Genomic DNA, 18,352 nt, shown 5'->3' on the forward strand with positions numbered 1-18,352 from the left:
AAAGGCAGATATTGTTGGGATATCAGAGATGTGGTGTCACACAGATATAAGAGATGCAGAAATGCAATTTGGGGAGTACAACGTCTACAGAAAGGATAGACAGGATAGGAAGGGGGGGGGTTATGCTATTAGTTAAGAAACACATAAAAACCAAGGAAGGGAAGCCAGTCGACATCGCTGGACAGTGCAGTGTTGAGTCAGTTTGGTGTGACATAAGCATTGGGAGATCAAAATTGAGAGTAGGAGTGTGCTGTAGGCCTAATGACTCTGATGAGTATAATAAGGAACTGTACAAGGAAATAGAGTGGGCCAGTAAATCAGAGAGTCTTATAATGGGAGATTTTAATTTCCCAGATATTGACTGGAATTTGGCAGCTGGTCACTCACACACTAGCAAGGCTTTTGTGGATTTATTGGATGATTGTTTTCTACATCAGCATGTTCGGGAGGCAACTAGAGGGAGTAATACTCTTGATTTGATTATCAGCAGTGATTCTTCATGCATTAAGAATCTGCAGATAAATGAACCACTAGGTGGCAGTGATCACAGTGTGCTGAAGTGGGATTTACTCAAAGAGGTAACTACCATTAGGGGTAAAGGGAAGGGTTATTGCTTCCGTAAAGGCGACTACGATGGACTGAGACAGTATTTAAATTCTATACAGTGGGACCAACTGATGATGTTACCAACAGCAAATTCAAAATGGGAAGCATTCAAAGAACTTATCTTGGAAGCTACTAGGCTTTACATACCAACTAAGAAATATTGTTCAAGGATGTCAGATGAACTAATGAGGCATATGGCAGAGAAGAAAAATGCATGGGATACTTACAAATTAACACATGACACAGAAGCCTATGATAGATACAAGTTGATATGCAACCAAGTTACAAAGGAGGTTAGGCAGGCGAAGGCAGATTACGAGAAATCCTTGGCAAGGGATGCAAAGAAAAACAGCAAAGAGTTCTTTACTTATGTAAACTCTAGAAGGAAGGGGATGAATCAGATTGGTCCACTTGATATTGATGGGTCAACTGTTGATGATCCTGTAGCTAACAAACTAAATGAATATTTTGCATCGACATTCACACATGAGGAGTTATTCAGCAAGGGGAATGCCAGAGGTGTATTCAACTCTAGCAGTAAGCTACAGAATCTTGAAATAACTGGGAGTAAAGTGGAGGAGAAACTGTTGAAGATAAATACAAGAAAGGCACCCGGGGTGGATGGGATCTATCCAGTTATATTAAAGGAGGCAGCAAAGGAAGTAAGCAAACCCTTAGCCATAATTATGAGCTTCCTTGGACTCAGGGGAGGTACCCATAGATTGGAAATGTGCAAATGTGACCCCAATTCACAAAGCAGGATCAAAGGCTGACACAAGTAATTATAGACCTGTGAGCTTAACATCTGTGCCAGGAAAATTAATGGAGGCACTGGTTAAAGAAGCACTGCAGGATCATTTAGACAAGACTTCAGTTATAGCTCAGACACAGCATGGTTTTGTTAAGGGGAAGTCTTGCCTGACCAACTTGATTGGATACTATGATGCAGTCACAAAAGAACTGGATGCAGGGAATAACTTTGATATTATATACTTGTATCTTAGAAAGGCTTTTGATACTGTTGCACATGGAAGACTGCTACACAAATTAGAGCAGTGTGACATTGGAGGCAAATTGCTGCTATGGATAAAGGGGTGGTTGAGGGGGAGAAGACAGAGAGTGGTAATCAATGGACACTGCTCATCGTGGACTAATGTTATTAGTGGAGTCCCTCAGGGCTCAGTGTTGGGTCCATTATTGTTTTCTGTATTTATAAATGATATTGATGATGGTATATCAAGCTTAATGTCCAGGTTTGCAGACGATACAAAGGTTGGCAGGGTTGTCAAGGACACTACTGACACTGTGCTGCTGCAACAGGATCTGGAAAGGTTGAGCAGATGGGCTGAGAGGTGGCAAATGAAGTTTAACATTGACAAAAGTAAAGTACTACACATGGGAAACAGCAACCCCAGAGCAACGTATCAACTCTGTGGTACTACACTGACAGTGGTAGAGAATGAAAGGGACCTGGGGGTGGTTGTGCAGGCAGATATGAAGTTCTCTGAGCAGTGCAGACGGGCTACAAGAGTAGCTCATGGTGTATTGTCAATGATATATAGGAATTTTTGTAGCAGGGATAAGGAGGTGATTATTCCCTTGTATAAGGCAATGGTCAGGCCACACCTAGAGTACTGTATACAGGTCTGGAGGCCCCATTTCAAGAAGGATGTAGAGCTGCTGGAACGAGTAAAGAGAAGGGCAACAAGATTAGTGAATGGAACAAAGGGGTGCTCTTACGAAGAAAGGCTTAAGTTTTGCAAATTACAGTGTCTGGAGAATAGGCACCAGCGAGAAGATCTGATAGAGGTGTATAAAGCCTTGAATGGTTTAAGCATGCTCAATGCTGATGGGATTCTTCCTCTAGCTCAGAAAAATCACCTGAGAGGGCATAAATTCAAATTGAGGAAAGACAGATGTAGGATAGACGTGCGGAAATTTGCCTTTAGCCAGCGGGTGGTTGGTTGGTGGAACAGACTTCCATCCCTTGTGGTGGAGGTTGATAGCCTAAATAAGTTTAAGGCTCGGCTGGACAGGTATTTTGAACGAACAGAGGGGTGAAGTGGAAGTGTTTTTTTTTTTTTTTTGGGCTGATGCTGCATAAGCTTGCTTTCTTGCATCAAATGCCTATACTAATGCTAATGACAGTATGCTGCTGCTGCAACCGGATCTAGAAAAGTTGAGCAGATGGGCTGAGAGGCAGTAACCCCCAGAGTAACGTATCAAGTGTGTGGTACTACACTGACAGTGGTAGAGAATGAAAAGGACCTAGTGGTAATTGTGCAGGCAGATACAAAGTTTTCTGAGCAGTGCAAAAAGGCTGCAAGAGAAGTTACGGTGTCTTGTCAATGATATACAGGAATTTTGCTAGCATTGATAAGAGGGTGATTGTCCCCTTGTATAAGGCAATGGTCGGGCCACACCTTGAGTACTGTATACAGGTGTGGAGGCCTCATTTTAGGAAAAATGTAGAGCTGCTGGAACAAGAACAGAAAAGTGTAACGAGTTTGGTGAATGGAACAAAAGGTTGGTGTTACCAAGAAAGGCTTAAGTTCTGCAAATTGCAGCTTTTGTAGACTAGGCACCTGTGAAGTGATCTAATTGAGGTGTATAAGGCCTTGAATGGATTAAGCAAGCTCAGTGCTAATGGATTCTTCTTCTTCTTGCTCAGATTACTCACCTGAGGGGTATAAATTCAAATTAAGGAAAGACAATTGTAGAATAGATGTGTGGAAATTTGGCTTTAGCCAGTGGGTAGTTGATAGTTGGAACGAACCTCCATATGTTTTAGTGGAGGTCAGCAACTTAAATAAGTTTAAGGCAGAACCAGACAAGCATTTGGAGTGAATAGATGGGTGAAATGGGAAGGGTGGGGTTTTTTTTTTGCTGATGCTATATAAGCTTGCATTCTTGCATCATGTGCCTTTACTAATGCTAATTCCTGAACTTTTGCAATTCTCTCCCCATGTTAAGAGGTTGATGAATGCTCACTTCCTGGGTAATGCAGAGATCTTCATGTCCACCTTTGAATAATCACTTATACCAATAAAACAAGCTGGTACGACTTAACATTTCATCACTATTTGAACGGTTTTAACAGTTCATACATTTCTTTTGCAGATTTTTCCAGTTTTAAGCAAAATTTGATATTTGATTGTTGCTCCGTTGCAAAATCATCACAGAGAACATTAACACTACTAACAAAACTGGTTGTTACTTGCAACCTGTTAGTCTACTAGGCAATCTCTGTCTGTTGGAGGAAATTTTAACTAACCATACTACTTCTGTTTATTTTCAAACTCATCGAACATGATTACAACAACACCAATCCGGGAACTTCACTGCCACACCATGTACATATAAATATAAACTTGAAATAAGTAATAAAGAAAAATGGAAAGGAGGAAGAAAATCAGTGTAAAAAATATCAGTGGTTGAAAAGCTTTACTTCCCACACGTTGCAGAAACTTAATTCGAATATAAAACAAGAATATGCTAATCATATGGCAAAGCATGTAAGTGGCAAATAGAAAGTGAACCAGGACATAACTACAGCAACAAATGAAGAAAAGGTGGAGGGGGGTGAGAGAGAGAGAGAATTAGAATTTAAATTTTAATTATGTTTCCTCAGACCACTGGACTCATTTTTGTGGGGTTACCTTAAGGACCAAACATACAAGCCCTATGCCCCCACCTGCAACTAAAGTGCAATGACTTGGAGGGGAAGATCACTACAATGATCAACACAGGTACATCAGCCAAGTCACAGACCACCTGGAAAGAGGTTGATAAGTACCATGTTACTGCTGGAAGCTATAACAAAATGTAACCATTACTTTCACTTAAACTTTGGATTTGTACAAATTTGCTTCCAGAAAAATATTTCTTCTATGTAAACATAATAAAAAAAGTTATAAATCACCAAATATGTGAAGCTACTTTTGATTTATCTTGTATAAATAACTCATGGGGTTTCCAGCAGTAGCATATTATGAAATGTATTTCCAAAAGTAATGTTCTAATTTTGTTTATGAAATCTAACTTTTCAGGAACTGGTTTTCTATATTTCTATTTTTTTATAATTTTGAGAAAATTCTGTATATCATCCAGCAAATATCTGTTACATCAGATGCTATCTGTAATAAACACTGAACCGCTTCTTATAGTTTATGTAGGGAAAACACAAAGTCCAGAGAAACTGAGCAGCCCAACGATCTTGAGTGTTCTGTGTTAAACATTACAATATTCTACTGCCCAATACTGGCCTGAGGATAGAAATCAGAAGGAAGCAAGAAACACAGGCAGAGGTGATCTAACTGAGGTGTATAATAAGGCCTTGAATGGTTTGAGCAAACTCAATACTGATGGAATTCTTCCTCTAGCTCAGATTACTCACCCAAGGGGACATAAATTCAAATTGAGTTTAGACAATTGTAGAACAGATGTGCGGAAATTTGCCTTTAGCCAGTGGGTGGGTGATAATTGGAACAAACTTCATCTGTCATAGTGGAGGTCGACAACTTAAATAAGTTCAAGGCAGAACTAGACAAGCATTTGAAGTGAATGGATGAGTGAAATGGGAAGGGGTTTTTTTGGCTGACATATAAGCTTGCTTTCTTGAATCATATGCCTCTGCTAATGATGCAAAAAATGGGGAGTGAAAGTAACTATCACCCTTCGATTTTGTTTACTAGAACCTGCAAATATCTGTGAATGGCATGATCATGCAAGGTTATTAGCATATTGTCATGAACAAAAACATTATGACCACCTACCCAATAGCGTGTTGGGCTGCCTTTTGCCGTGATAACCACTAGTAGGCGGCATGGCATCGAATCTACAATACCACGGACAGAAGGATGTCACAGAGTTCGGCAATGGAACGAGACACTGTCGTGCACCAGAAAATGCTGCATCCTGCCACTTTCCACAAATGTTGGATGGGATTGGTGGCCAGGGGAACACGCAAAATATTTAGACATGATCCTCGACCCATTGTTACACTGGATTCTTTCAACAAAACAATGCTCTATGTCATCTAGATATGTGGTCACTATGTAAGGCAAAACTTGGTCCAAAACAATGCAGAGGTAAGATCTAGCAGTGAGGGTGTGTTCAATGGAGATGAGAGGACCCAGTGGTGCCCATGAAAACATCCTCCAAACCATGATGCCACCAGCCTGTTTTCATCGTCATGTGCAGTTTGGTTGCAGCTGTTCACTGTAAAATCTGCAATATGCACCCATCCACTGGTATGATGGAGCTGGAACCTTATTTCATCAGACCAAGTGACTCTTTTCCAGTCATCTAATAAATCATCGATAGGACACAATTGGCCTTCCTTGCAATCTGTCTACAATGCTTGGAGAATTTCATGTCTGGCCAAACTCCCAAGTCCTTTTCTTCCACTACTGATTGCTGCTATATTCTTCCACTACTGATTGCTGTTATATAATTTCTATGCAGTAGAAATTTAGAATTCAGAGGAAGTGATTATCATCGTGACTCTATTAATATCGGAATTTTTTAGGATTACTTGAACTACTGGAAATATAATGTCATTCTGGCAAACTATTTATCTAATAGTTGAGAAAGTAAGGCACATGTTCAGCATCATCTGTCTAATAGATCTCAAAATAGGTTTTTACAAGATCTTAGTGAAAAAGTATTGAACACAATTTTAATGTTAGAACTGCAAAATAATACAGTTTGCAAATGGACTGTACAACAGACATTTCACACAAAGAACAAATGTCAATAATAGACATGTTCACAGTGACAAGAACTCTAGTGAAGTAAAAATTCTTGGAAACCTTATAGGGTTTTCAAAAATTATATTAATTATATATATAATTTTTTGAAGTTTAGATCACACTGGTGACGGTCTTGCAAATCTGCTGTTAAATAATTTAGAAAAGTATAATACAGACATTGACAACTGCAGAGGGCAATGTTATGATAGTGGATCAAATATGAAGGGCAACACGAAGTTGTTCAAACCAAAATATGCACATTACTCCTAAAGCAGTATACTTAGAAAATGTTACATATATTTATATGTAACATATTCTGCATCAATCTAAGAATAACATTAAAGCCACTAAGTAACACTCAATGGAAAGCAAGGATAGAATCAGTTAAGGCCATTTTCTTCCATTTAAGAGGAAATCAGCAGACTTTCTAATGCATTCAGCAAACAATAATGCAACTAAATCAGAAGCTAATAGTTTACTAAAGCATGTTCAGAAAGACCCTTTATCATTTTTAACACTGTATGGTATGATACTGAATTGTTATTCTGACCCTCAAAGTGTACATTCAGTACACCTTCAGCAAATCCATCTCCTAAGCTGAGGCTTATATGTGGGTTATGCTACTTCAGTGAAAAATTTCTTAACTGTGTTAAAACATTTCATTAAACATCAAACTATTTAAAATTCATAAACAACACTCAACTCAAATGAGAGCACTATACCTCTTAGCCATAGCCAAGAAGGATATAGTCTTGGCTAACGTCGTCTCACATATCCTAATGGACTATGTTACCGTCCCCAGCCACGGGGAGGTGGGTACTACTATCTAGCCTTTGTCTTGCTCTCCGCTTAAAAACCAAACTCACAAAATTATTAAAATACCAAAACAGAGCCCTATCCATGAACCTGATCCAAAGATTTCCTTGTTCAAGTCCACCCAAGCACACCTCCAACTCATTCCTCAAATCAACGTAACTACTACAATGCAACATAATGTGTGCACTGGTTTCTTGTTGTCCACAAAAACATAAATCACTTTCTGCAAGTCCCAACTCATATAATCTTTTGGCCAGTCCGTGTCCTGTAATTAGAAATGTGGCATGCAATCCAAATTGCTGCCAAGGATTCGCTCACACATTCAATATGTCCACCTTGGGAAGATACATATAGGTAACACGGACTTTCTCGCTGGTGTCCCATCTTTGTTGCCATACTGCCAATAATTCACTTTTTATTCTTACCTTTTCATCCTTAAGATCACATCTAGTGTATGTCTTATGTGAATCAGGACAAGAGGCCACACCCAACACTATTTTTCTTATATTGTTCTTGGTACAATATAATAATGCCGACAATATGGTCCACAAGTCAGCCGGTAGTCGACCAGCCAAAACCTGCAGAGCATCTGTCAACACCGTCCTACAAGCATGTGTCGTATATAGGAGAGCGAACCTCTGCGCTTGGAACAAGTATTTCTTGACAACAGAATTTGTTATCCTGTGCAGCCAAGCCACTGAAGAGTGTTATGATGGGGACAAATAAACAATCATAAAGAAGATTTAAGGCTCTTCCTTTTATCCCCCAATCAGTTCTTATCATTCTTCTTAGCTTAGCATAAAGCACCGGCACTTTATTTTTTAAATACTTCATATGCTCCACAAGTACCATTCTCTCCCCCACACATACACCAAGATACTTAACAGAAGTTACGTATCGAATGGACATATCAAGTGCTCTTACCACCAGACACCTATTCATGCTTAAGCAACCCTTAAGCAGCATCTGCACAGTTTTCGTTTTTGAAATCTGTAATTTAAATAGAGTCGACCACTCTATTAATTCTTCCATGATCTGAGAGGCACGTACCTCTAGTTCGGACCTTGCATTGCCATATACCAGAATTAACAAGTCATCAGCATATATCATCCCGTTCACACCAACGTGATTCCTACACAAAAAGTCATCCAACACTATTGCCCAGGCACGAGGACCAATCACCAAGCCCTGAGAACAACCACGTGTTACATTTCTTCTTACTTCCGTGTATCCAGTTCTTACCACTATCTTACTGCAAGTCCCAACTCATATAATCTTGTTTTGAGAAATATTCCTTAAAGACTGAATACAGGTTGTCTGAACATCCAATAGTTCTAATCCTAGAGAGAATTCCCTCCCACCAAAGTATGTCGAATGCACTGTGAAAATCAACAAAGATTCCAAGGACATAATGCCCCTCGTAGCCCTAAACATATGATATCAACTGATAAATAGCATCCTCTGTAGACTTTCCTTTTTTATAACCATACTGGTTATTAGAGAACATATGATTCTCATCATATTTAATCATAAGTCGACTGATACACAGTCGTTCATAAGTCTTTGCTATTACAGATAACAGTGCTATGGGACGATACGAACCTGGTTCACTCGGAAGCTTATCTGGACTCTTCATTATCAACTTCAAAATGGCCACTCTCCACACTTCAGGGAAAGAACCCAACTCCAAGCATTTGTTAAACATGTTAACTAACAAATCAGGTCTTATAATAAACACCCTCTTCATAATCTTAACCTCTATTAGATTCTTGGAGGAGTCCTTGACAGGGTTCTTCCAGAAAATACCTCAAACTCTGTTAATTCCTGAACTTGTGACAAGATTTCTCCCGTTATTTCCTCCCTTTCATCATCTGTGACCTCAGATGTTGCCTCGGCCAATTCTTCTTCACTCAGAATCCCGTCCGATTCTTCAACACTAGCCATGTATACAATAAAATAGCTATTTACAATTAAAAGTTAAATCTCAATAATGAGAAAAAACAACTATTTATAATATTTACACGGCTTCCCACAGCTTCTGAATGAATTACTAAAGGATTTCTGAAATCTATCTTTAAAAAACAATTAATTCACGCCCAAGTCAAACGGGTTGTGGTCCCAGGAACAAAACTTCAAGGGCACGGAAATGCTTTTAACAATTCTTTCCTAAATCCCAGAATCAATCAATTAAGTCCGTCTAGCCAGCCGGGGAATCTCCCCGACTGCCCACTCCAGACTACGAGAAAGTAGGGCTAGCTAAACTGGTTCTGGCACTATAAATTGTACAAAGCAAGAAAACAAGAAAGCAAATTAATACAACTTACAATCAAATTATTATATCACTCGGATATCTCGCAATGTAAGCACCCCAGAATAGTCCCCTGGGGCCCTCAAAGTGTACAGACAAAATAATTTAAGCACCTCCGTAGCCAGGTGGGCAGGAGCAGCACTGCGTAGCATATCCTTCTTGATTAGACCGGGGTTCGAGCCCGTGACCACCAAATACGGAGGATGCGGAAAGGTCAGGGAATGACCATCACATATCCCCGGAACAATATGGCCTTAGTTGCTAATGCTACTAAAAAAAAAAAAAAAAAAGAAAAGAATTTGAGCTTGTGAGAATGGATACAATTTTGGAAATTTTTACCATCTTCTTGATTAATTAAAACATGAAATTGTGTCTGAAAAATATTTTAATAGTCTTAGTCATTAGGCATGTTCGTTAGCTTATTTTTAAATTTAGCCAGAGATTTTGTAAGTTACGACTTATTATTTGCAGACCTTTTCAATCAGTGTTTTGGCATGGATATCTTAACACATAACTAGTAGAGCAGTACAATTGTAGGGATTTAATTGTGAAAAATAAGTAACTCAAAGGTTCTAATCCCATATTTTGGCATATTGTTTTTGTTATCAGCCACAAAATTTTGCTTTTAATAAGGATATAACTAAATTAAAACTCTATGAATGTAACAGAATAGTGTAACATATAACTTTAACTTGATAGAGTAACATATAACTTTAACTTGATAGAGCAACGTATAACTTGAACTTGATATAAGGTATGATGTAAACTTTGATAATGCAATACATATCATTGCATTTAAGAATCTATTAGATTAGTGTAATATTGTCAATTAATCCTTTAAACTGATTAATTTTATTAATTTTCATTGTTAATCAATTAAATTGTATTTAAACAAAAATGATGCTTCACACTAGACCAGCAAAGCAAGGAGTAAAAGTAGAAGAGTACTATGGCTCGGGGGAGAACCGAAAGGGGTAATTGTTCTACGAATCACGGCCTAACAAAATGTACAATTTGTGGAATGTTTGCAGATGTTTCTGGAACAAGACAAGATACACCCAAGGTGGAATGTTCTTGTGCATATTCAGAGCTGAGCATGAAAAAATTATATGATAAATTCTGATGAGCATTTATCAATCAGAGCTTGAAAAGTAGGGTGAACACCTGAGAAGGAATTAAAATGGGGGGAATTCATCAAGCTCTCAGCTGCACAACTCAACACCACAGCTCACACTTGTGCATCAGGCAACACAGTAGCAATCCCCAAGACAGAATGAGCTAGTCCCACAGGAGGTAGTTACTGTCAGTGACTCTATTGTCAGGAAAATATATTGTGCAAAAGGATAGATGGAATCGGGAGTAGAGTATGCCAGTGGCAAAAGTAGATGACATCTTATAGCACATACCATCATTTAAGGATACAAAAGGTGATTATACATGTTGGCATGTATTAAGAGCATGAGATCTGAGGACTTAACACGAACAGGGCAATGTTGGGAAAAGGTCACAAGTTAGAACTGAATTTGAAAGTGTCTGCAATTATGCCCAGACACAAGAGGAGGGAGTATGTTGAGAGAGAGTCTTGTCAATCATTTCAGCACTGGAGAAAATGTGCAAGAGACGGCATGCTCTGTGCTTGTTAACAGGAGAATCTGTTTTACAGGGATGGTATACACTTAAATAGAAGAAATGCAAAAATATTTGCCAATGCTATCGAGGCAGTAATAGTTTATTGTTGTGTGGGTTTAATGGTACACAAGCTGCTTTGGCTATAATGCGCCTACCAGTAATAGGTGGGTTGGAAAACTGCTAGCTTGGGAGGATACATAGACTAATAGATAACTAATAACTAGAGCCACAGGTGTAGGTGGTTCTTCCAATGCTTCCACTGGAACATGCAACGACCTGAAAAGCAAGGTGTCCGGAATTTTGAACCCTGCCATGAGTCATCATGAAACAAGTAAATACATGGACTGTGTTAAAGTAACTAAGTGTAAGAACATGTGCATATATACTTGCACATACACTAAAGCCAGGAGCATAACAAATAATTCTGATGAATTTTAAATACTGATTAAGCTGTCATATGAAGACATTTTAGAGATAACGGAGACATGATGTCACTAAGACAATAAGTGATGCTTAGCATGGATTTGTGAAGGGGTGATCTTGTCTGACCAATCTAATTGGATACTAATGATGCAGTGACCAAGAAACTGAAAACAAAAAATAATTTTGATATCATATACACCTAAACCTCTTTTTACGCGATAGATACATTCCTAAAAATAACGCGTAAAAAGAACTACTGACTCCATAGAAAAAGTGAAGATTGGTTCCAAACCTGAAATATAAGCAAAACAATGAAAAAAACAAATATTAAATTCGTTAAGATCATAAGATTTTTATTTACATTTCATGGAGAACACACATATGTATATGTATACATATAATGATTTTAATAACTTTAAAAAAAAACATTCATTTCAGTTGTTTGCTAAGGATTCTATAAAAAAATTATGTTATTCACTATCAGTTTCTGACAATAAACGCAAAAGCTTTCGTTTACGTGAGACTATAATATCACTAGAACTACTAGATATGGTATTATCTTCATCGACTTCCGCCTCGACTTGTGGAATTCTTCTTGTCATTACCACTACAACTAGTGGTACTTTTGTTCAATTCTTCTTGAACAAAAGTACCACTAGTTGTTTCAGTAGTTTTAGGCATGAACTCAGTTATTAATCGCTGTGTTGATGCTTTAGATAAGTCGCAATATAATTCTCTGTATGAAGACATTAACAACTTAAGCTCACGGGAAAACTTCCCAGCACATCCTTCATTTGGATCATGTCGGGCAAAATAATTGCCTAAATTACTGGCCAGTTTAAGGCCTTCTTTAATTATATCAGCAGTAAAAGTAGATCTTGATCTTTATCATTAACTTCTTCGCTTTCAGGAGTCTCAGAAACAATCTCCACTCTTTTGTCTTCACTAAGAGGTTTATCAATTAACAATTCTTCGATATCTGCCGACGTAAGATCATCGAATCCTTCTCCGCCAATTTCAAATGCCAAACTTATTATATTGGGGAATTCTGCAGTATGATTGAAGGGAACAGGAGCATTCTCTTTAACACATGCGGGCCAAATAGCATTCCAGCATGCATTCATAGTTTCTGGTCTCAATTCAGATAACGAAAATCGAACCTGATCAATACAATCCATAATTGAAAATTTTTTCCACACATCCATAACTGACAGTATTTCCTCATCATTTAGCTTGTTCAAAACGAACCGAAATGTTCGGCTGACATAATATGTTTTAAAAGTCGCAAGGATATCCTGATCTAGAGGTTGTAGCAATGATGTGGTATTGGGTGGCAGAAAACAAAATTGCACATTTGGGTGTTCTATGGCAGGATGACCGGGTGCATTATTAAGAATCAAAAGCACTTTAAATTCGAGACACTTGTCATTCAAATAGCGTCTAACTTCTGGCACAAAATGTTTGTGGAACCACTCAGTGAAAATATCAATGGTCACCCAAGCTTTTTTGTTGGCCATCCAATGAACTGGCAATTTTTGAAAATCTACGCCTTTCATTGGCCGTGGTCTTAATGATCAATTTATGAGCAGTGGTTTTAACATCCAATCTCCTAAAGCATTCGAACAAAATGGGAGTGTTATGCGATCCTTTGCTGCTTTGAACCCACCAACAGTTTTTGCATTTTTGATACGCTAGTTCTGTTTGGCATTTTTTTCCAGAAAAGGCCAGTTTCATCCATATTCCAAACTTGTTCATGAGTGTAACCTCCATCTTCAATTATTTTAGCAAGTTTTTGTGGAAATGCTTTAGCAGCTGTTTCATCAGCAGAAGCTGTTTCACCTTTAATTTTTATATTATGAAGAGCATGTCTTTTAATAAACTTAGCTAGCCAACCATTGCATGCATGAAATTCATATTTTTTCCTAGATTGAGATGAAGTATCTGGCTGCAGTTTTTAAATCAGTTCATAAAATCTCAATGCTGATTGCTTGATGGCATTTCCGTCAACTGGCATTCTTTTTTGTACATTATCTACTATCCACATCAATAAAGCTTTTTCGCCTTTTCTAGAACAACATCTCTTGTGTATGATGATAATTTCGCACTCAATTTTGTACCAGAACATACCGCTTTTCTAATAGCCTCTTCATTTTTCTTTATAGAGCTGATAGCTGATTCACAGATTCCAAACTGCTTACCCACAGCCATCGCACCTTCCCCAGTTTGAAGACGATCTAAAATTTGAATTTTTATATCCAAGGAAACGGCTTTCCTTATTTTTTTGGTTACAAATGATGTTTCCTTATTTTTTTGGTTACAAAAAAATAAGGAAACATCATGTGAGGGCTGGATTAAAATCTTCGGTTAATGAAATGAAAGTTTGAAAATTACATACAATGTAGCTTACCATTTATTATTTCTTGGCAAAATTATTAATTTTACAGCGCGATTTTTATTTTGATTTCACTTAAAAAATGCAAATACAAAAAATGCAGTAACTGTGTTGTCTACTCAAACACCAAATTCAAACTACTAAGAACTGCTTTTTTATGCGCAGTCAGTTATGTAATTCGGGGAATTCCCAATAAATGAAATTCGTAAGAATTTTCTAAGTTGATACGAGAAACCAAATTCAAACTGCAAACAACTGCTGTTTTTTTTTGTTTATGCATAGTTAGTTATGTAATTCGGGGAATTTTGAATTTTCTTAATTGGAACAAGAATGCAATTCTACAAAATTCTCAGAATTTTCTTGAATTACAGATTTTTTCCTAACTTAGACTTTAGGTTGGTCACATAAAAGTGAATAAAATTCGCGTAAAAAAAATAATTTTTGATATCCCAATTCGTGTAAAAAAATTTGCATAAAAAGAGGTTTAGGTGTACTTGGAATTCAGGAAGGCTTTTGATACTGTTACACATAAAAGACTGTTGTACAAGCTGGAGCTTTGTGGCATTAAGAGTAAGTTAAAGTCAATGGACCCTGCTCTTCATGGACTAACGTTATTAGTGAGGTTCCCCAGGTTTCAGTGCTCGGCTCCTTAGTATTTTCAATATTTATTAATGATATTGATGAAGGTATATCAATCAGGCTTAATACTTCATTTTCAGATGATTACTGTCATTAACCACTCTATCAACAGTTGACAGAGTGGTTAATGAAAGTAATCAGCATACGCCACTACAAACAAGATGTAGACAAATGGGTTGAGAAGTGGCAATTGAAGTTTAATATTAACAAGTGCAAGGTACTTCATATGAAGATTGTTTGTTTGTTTGTTTGTTATTTGGTTTTTAGGAGCATTAGCAACTAAGGCCATATTGCTCCAGGATATGCAGTGGTCATTCCCTGACCTTTCCGCATCCTCTGTATTTGGTGGTGACGGGCTCGAACCCCAGTCTAATCAAGAAGCATGTGCTACGAACTGCTGCTCCTTCCCACCTGGCTACGGAGGAGCCCCTCATTCATATGAACAGCAGTAATCCAAAATTAACGTATTGACTGCGTGGTAGTAAACTCTGGGTAGAGGTAAATGAAAAAGACCTTGGGGGTAATTGTACAGTTAGATATAACATTCTCTGAGGTACTTCATATGAAGAGCTGTAATCCAAAATTAACATACTGACTGTGTGGTAGTAAACTTTGGGTAGCGGGAAATGAAAAAGACCTTGGGGTAATTGTGCAGTTAGATATAACATTCTCTTTTTAGTGCAGAAAGACTGTCAAGAAGACAGCTCATGGGGTTTTGTCAAAAATATACAGAAACTTTGCTAGTAGGGATAGGGAAGTGATTATTCCTTTGTACAAATCCATGGCTAAGTCTCAACTTGAGTACTGTACATAGGTAAGGAAGCTTCACTTTAGGAAGGATGCAGATAAGGGCAACCAGATTGGTGAAGGGAACAAAGGGATGCTCTTACCAGGAAATGCTTCAGTTAGCATTAGCAGAGGCATATGATAGAAGAAAGCAACCTATATAGCATCAGCCAAAATAAAAAAAAATAATAAAAAACCTTCCTGTTTCACCCATCCATACAAATTGCAGACTAGGAGACCTGGAGACTAGGTGCCTGCAGGGAAATCTGACTGAGGTGTTTAATGCCTTGAACGAATTGAGTAAGCTAGATGTTGATGCCATCCTTCCTCTTGCTGAGATTACACACAAGGGGCAAATTCAAGTTGGAGAAGGATGGTTGCAGACAGATGTATAGAAGTTTGCCATCAGCCAGTGGGTTTTTGATTGTTGGAACAAACTTCCATCTGCTGTTGTGGAAGTGAGTGGTTTGAATAAATTCAAGGATGAACTAGCCAAATTCTTGGAATGGATGGATGGACGAAGGGGTTTTTTTTTTTTTTTTTTTTTGCTGATGCCATAAGCTTTCTTCTTGCATCATTTACCATTACTCATACTAATATTCTCAATGATTAACTGTAATTCAAATGCAAAAAGAGATATTCTGTTTAAAAAATGGTGTAGATTCAGTGATAGATATATTAGAATTGTAAAAATCTGAAGTCAATTGGGAATAATGAGAGAATTTACAGATATCGAATTAGGAAAAGGTTTCATTTTGATGAAACTGGTGAGGATAAATCATTAACAAATGTAGAGGAAAACTTTAAAGTCTCAATTTACTTAACATCAGTAGACAGAATAATAAGTCAGAACAATGTTTTCCAAATAATCTCCAGAAGACAATTGACACATATTTTTCTCAAAATTAAACTGCTAGCACTACAGATTTAGCAAAGTGTGTAAAGGATTTCTATTAATAATATTCTAATAATGTGATTGAAATTTGCTGGGAAGAATCAATCCTACAAGTTGTGTTAAACACCAAAATCATCTATCTTCAAACCTATAGATATGCTATAATACATAATAGGAAATAACTTGGAAGATATATTTCAAAATTGTTGGAACAAACTGCCATCTGCTGTTGTAGAAGTGAGTGGTTTGAATAAATTCAAGGATGAACTAGATAAATTCTTGGAGGGTATGGATGGATGAAGTGTGTAATTTTTTTTTTTCCTTCTTTTGGCTGATGCTTTATAAGCATGCTTTCTTGCACCATTTGCCACTACTCGTACTAATATTCCCAATGATAAACTGTAATTAAAATGGAAAATACCCATTAGAATATTTTTATCCTTTCCTGAGTGAAAAGTTGAGTGAACATTCAGGAATTTATGTTTAATAAAGACATATCTGCATTCAAACATTCACAGGAAAGATCTGTCTGCTTTTAAAATGATTTTGAAAAAAACCACACAGATTTACAATGGATTGCACTGAAAAACATACTGCAACTTCCTGTAAAAAAAAAAAAAAAAAAAAAGATTTTAAAAGTTATCCCACAGTTTTAAAACAAGGATCACTTGATCCTTGATCTAAAAGTTTTCATTAATAGTTTTTTACTTTTAAATACTGAATTTAATTAACTGTAACAAAGTTATAATAAATGTAAAAAAGTGTTTTGCATATTAATAGAATTTTGGTATATATTTTTGAGTATTTTATTGCATATTTTTCCTGTTTTTAGTGACTTATAGACACCACTTTGGAAACCCATGATCTGGACTGAAACCTAAAAGTCAGACTGCAAGCAAGAAGTATATAGTTATCAATTACTATATGATAAGGGGAAAAGGCCTCTCCTATCTTAAAGTGATTAGACTTTAAAATATAACTGGGAAAATTGGTTTGCCATTACCGAATATGAAGAGGAATAAGGATAGTAATAGATTGAAGTCTATTACTATCCTTATTCCTCTTCATATTTGCCTTAATTTTAGATATAAGCCTTCCTTTTCACTACATAAATAAATAGTTGGTTCACATATATTATTCATCATTCACTTCCATTATTATTAATTTTCACAGCTATCTGTAGGGCTAGCAGTTATTCTGCCAGTTTTCTACTAAATTTAAGGTATATTAAAGTAATTAAGCCAATTTTATTATATATTCACAGTAAATTCTCAGTATATTTGAACATAGAAAAACTGGCAAATGGCAAACAGATGGCCTCAGCTAATTACCGATGGGATATATTGAGTGGAGCTAACCCTAGTTAACATTCCATTCAATGTATCCATATATCTATAATTAGCTATATTATCATTTTAATTTTACTATTTCATTTTATTTTGATTTTATTTTATTATGTGTTTATTTATAGGGTACAACAAAAATTAGTCCAACTTAGGTTACCTAAACTTGGCCCTTTGAACAATTGAATAGTTTTCACCCCTAATACTTTTATGCTAAATTCTCCAATTTATCTCGTTGGTATTATAATTAATTAAAAAATTATTATATATATATATATATATATATATATATATATATATTAATAATTTTAAACAATTATTAAAAATTATTAATAATTTTAAACAAGTGTATACAGTCAGACCTCTCTTTAACGAACTTTCATATAGCGAGATTTTTTATGTAGCAAACTTTTTTGATTTCCCCTTGGTCTTTACACTGAAAGTAGTTTCCGTATAACAAAGAAAATTTCCATATAACGAACTGATTTTGAGAAACCTGAGTATGCATTGTTTGCACCTCTGCCCTTTAGGCAATAGAACTGATTCTGTAGAAAGCACAAATTAAGAGCTAAAAGGATTAAGAATTAATCCCTTTAGCTTTAATAGCTAAAGGCATTAATTCCACAAATTAAGAACTAAAACATTTTACAATTTAATGGCACCTGTAAAACCCTGAAGGAGGAGAAAACTGGCCAACCATGGTGCAGGATAAAAAAAGATGGAAGATTCTGGGAGAGGCCTTTGCCCTGCAGAGGATCAGCA

At 36.7% G+C, this 18,352-nt stretch overlaps 1 protein-coding gene across 1 annotated transcript in view; it reads right to left on the reverse strand.

The window, feature by feature from the left end:
* The window catches only part of LOC150090910 (serine/threonine-protein kinase DCLK1-like), a 482,386-nt gene that overhangs the window by 382,326 nt on the left and 81,708 nt on the right, over positions 1-18,352 (reverse strand). Inside the window, exons 3-6 of the mRNA XM_090377039.1 lie at positions 13,663-13,769; positions 12,400-12,695; positions 8,982-9,135; positions 4,443-4,494 (exon numbers count right to left, since the gene is read on the reverse strand). Coding sequence (XP_090233165.1) covers positions 4,443-4,494; positions 8,982-9,135; positions 12,400-12,695; positions 13,663-13,769 — 609 coding nt within the window. The remainder of the gene's footprint in view (positions 1-4,442; positions 4,495-8,981; positions 9,136-12,399; positions 12,696-13,662; positions 13,770-18,352) is intronic.

The sequence above is a fragment of the Mastigoproctus giganteus genome, chromosome 1, assembly GCF_048544385.1.
Source record: "Mastigoproctus giganteus isolate SK-2022 chromosome 1, ASM4854438v1, whole genome shotgun sequence".
Classification (NCBI taxonomy): Eukaryota; Metazoa; Arthropoda; class Arachnida; order Uropygi; family Thelyphonidae; genus Mastigoproctus; species Mastigoproctus giganteus.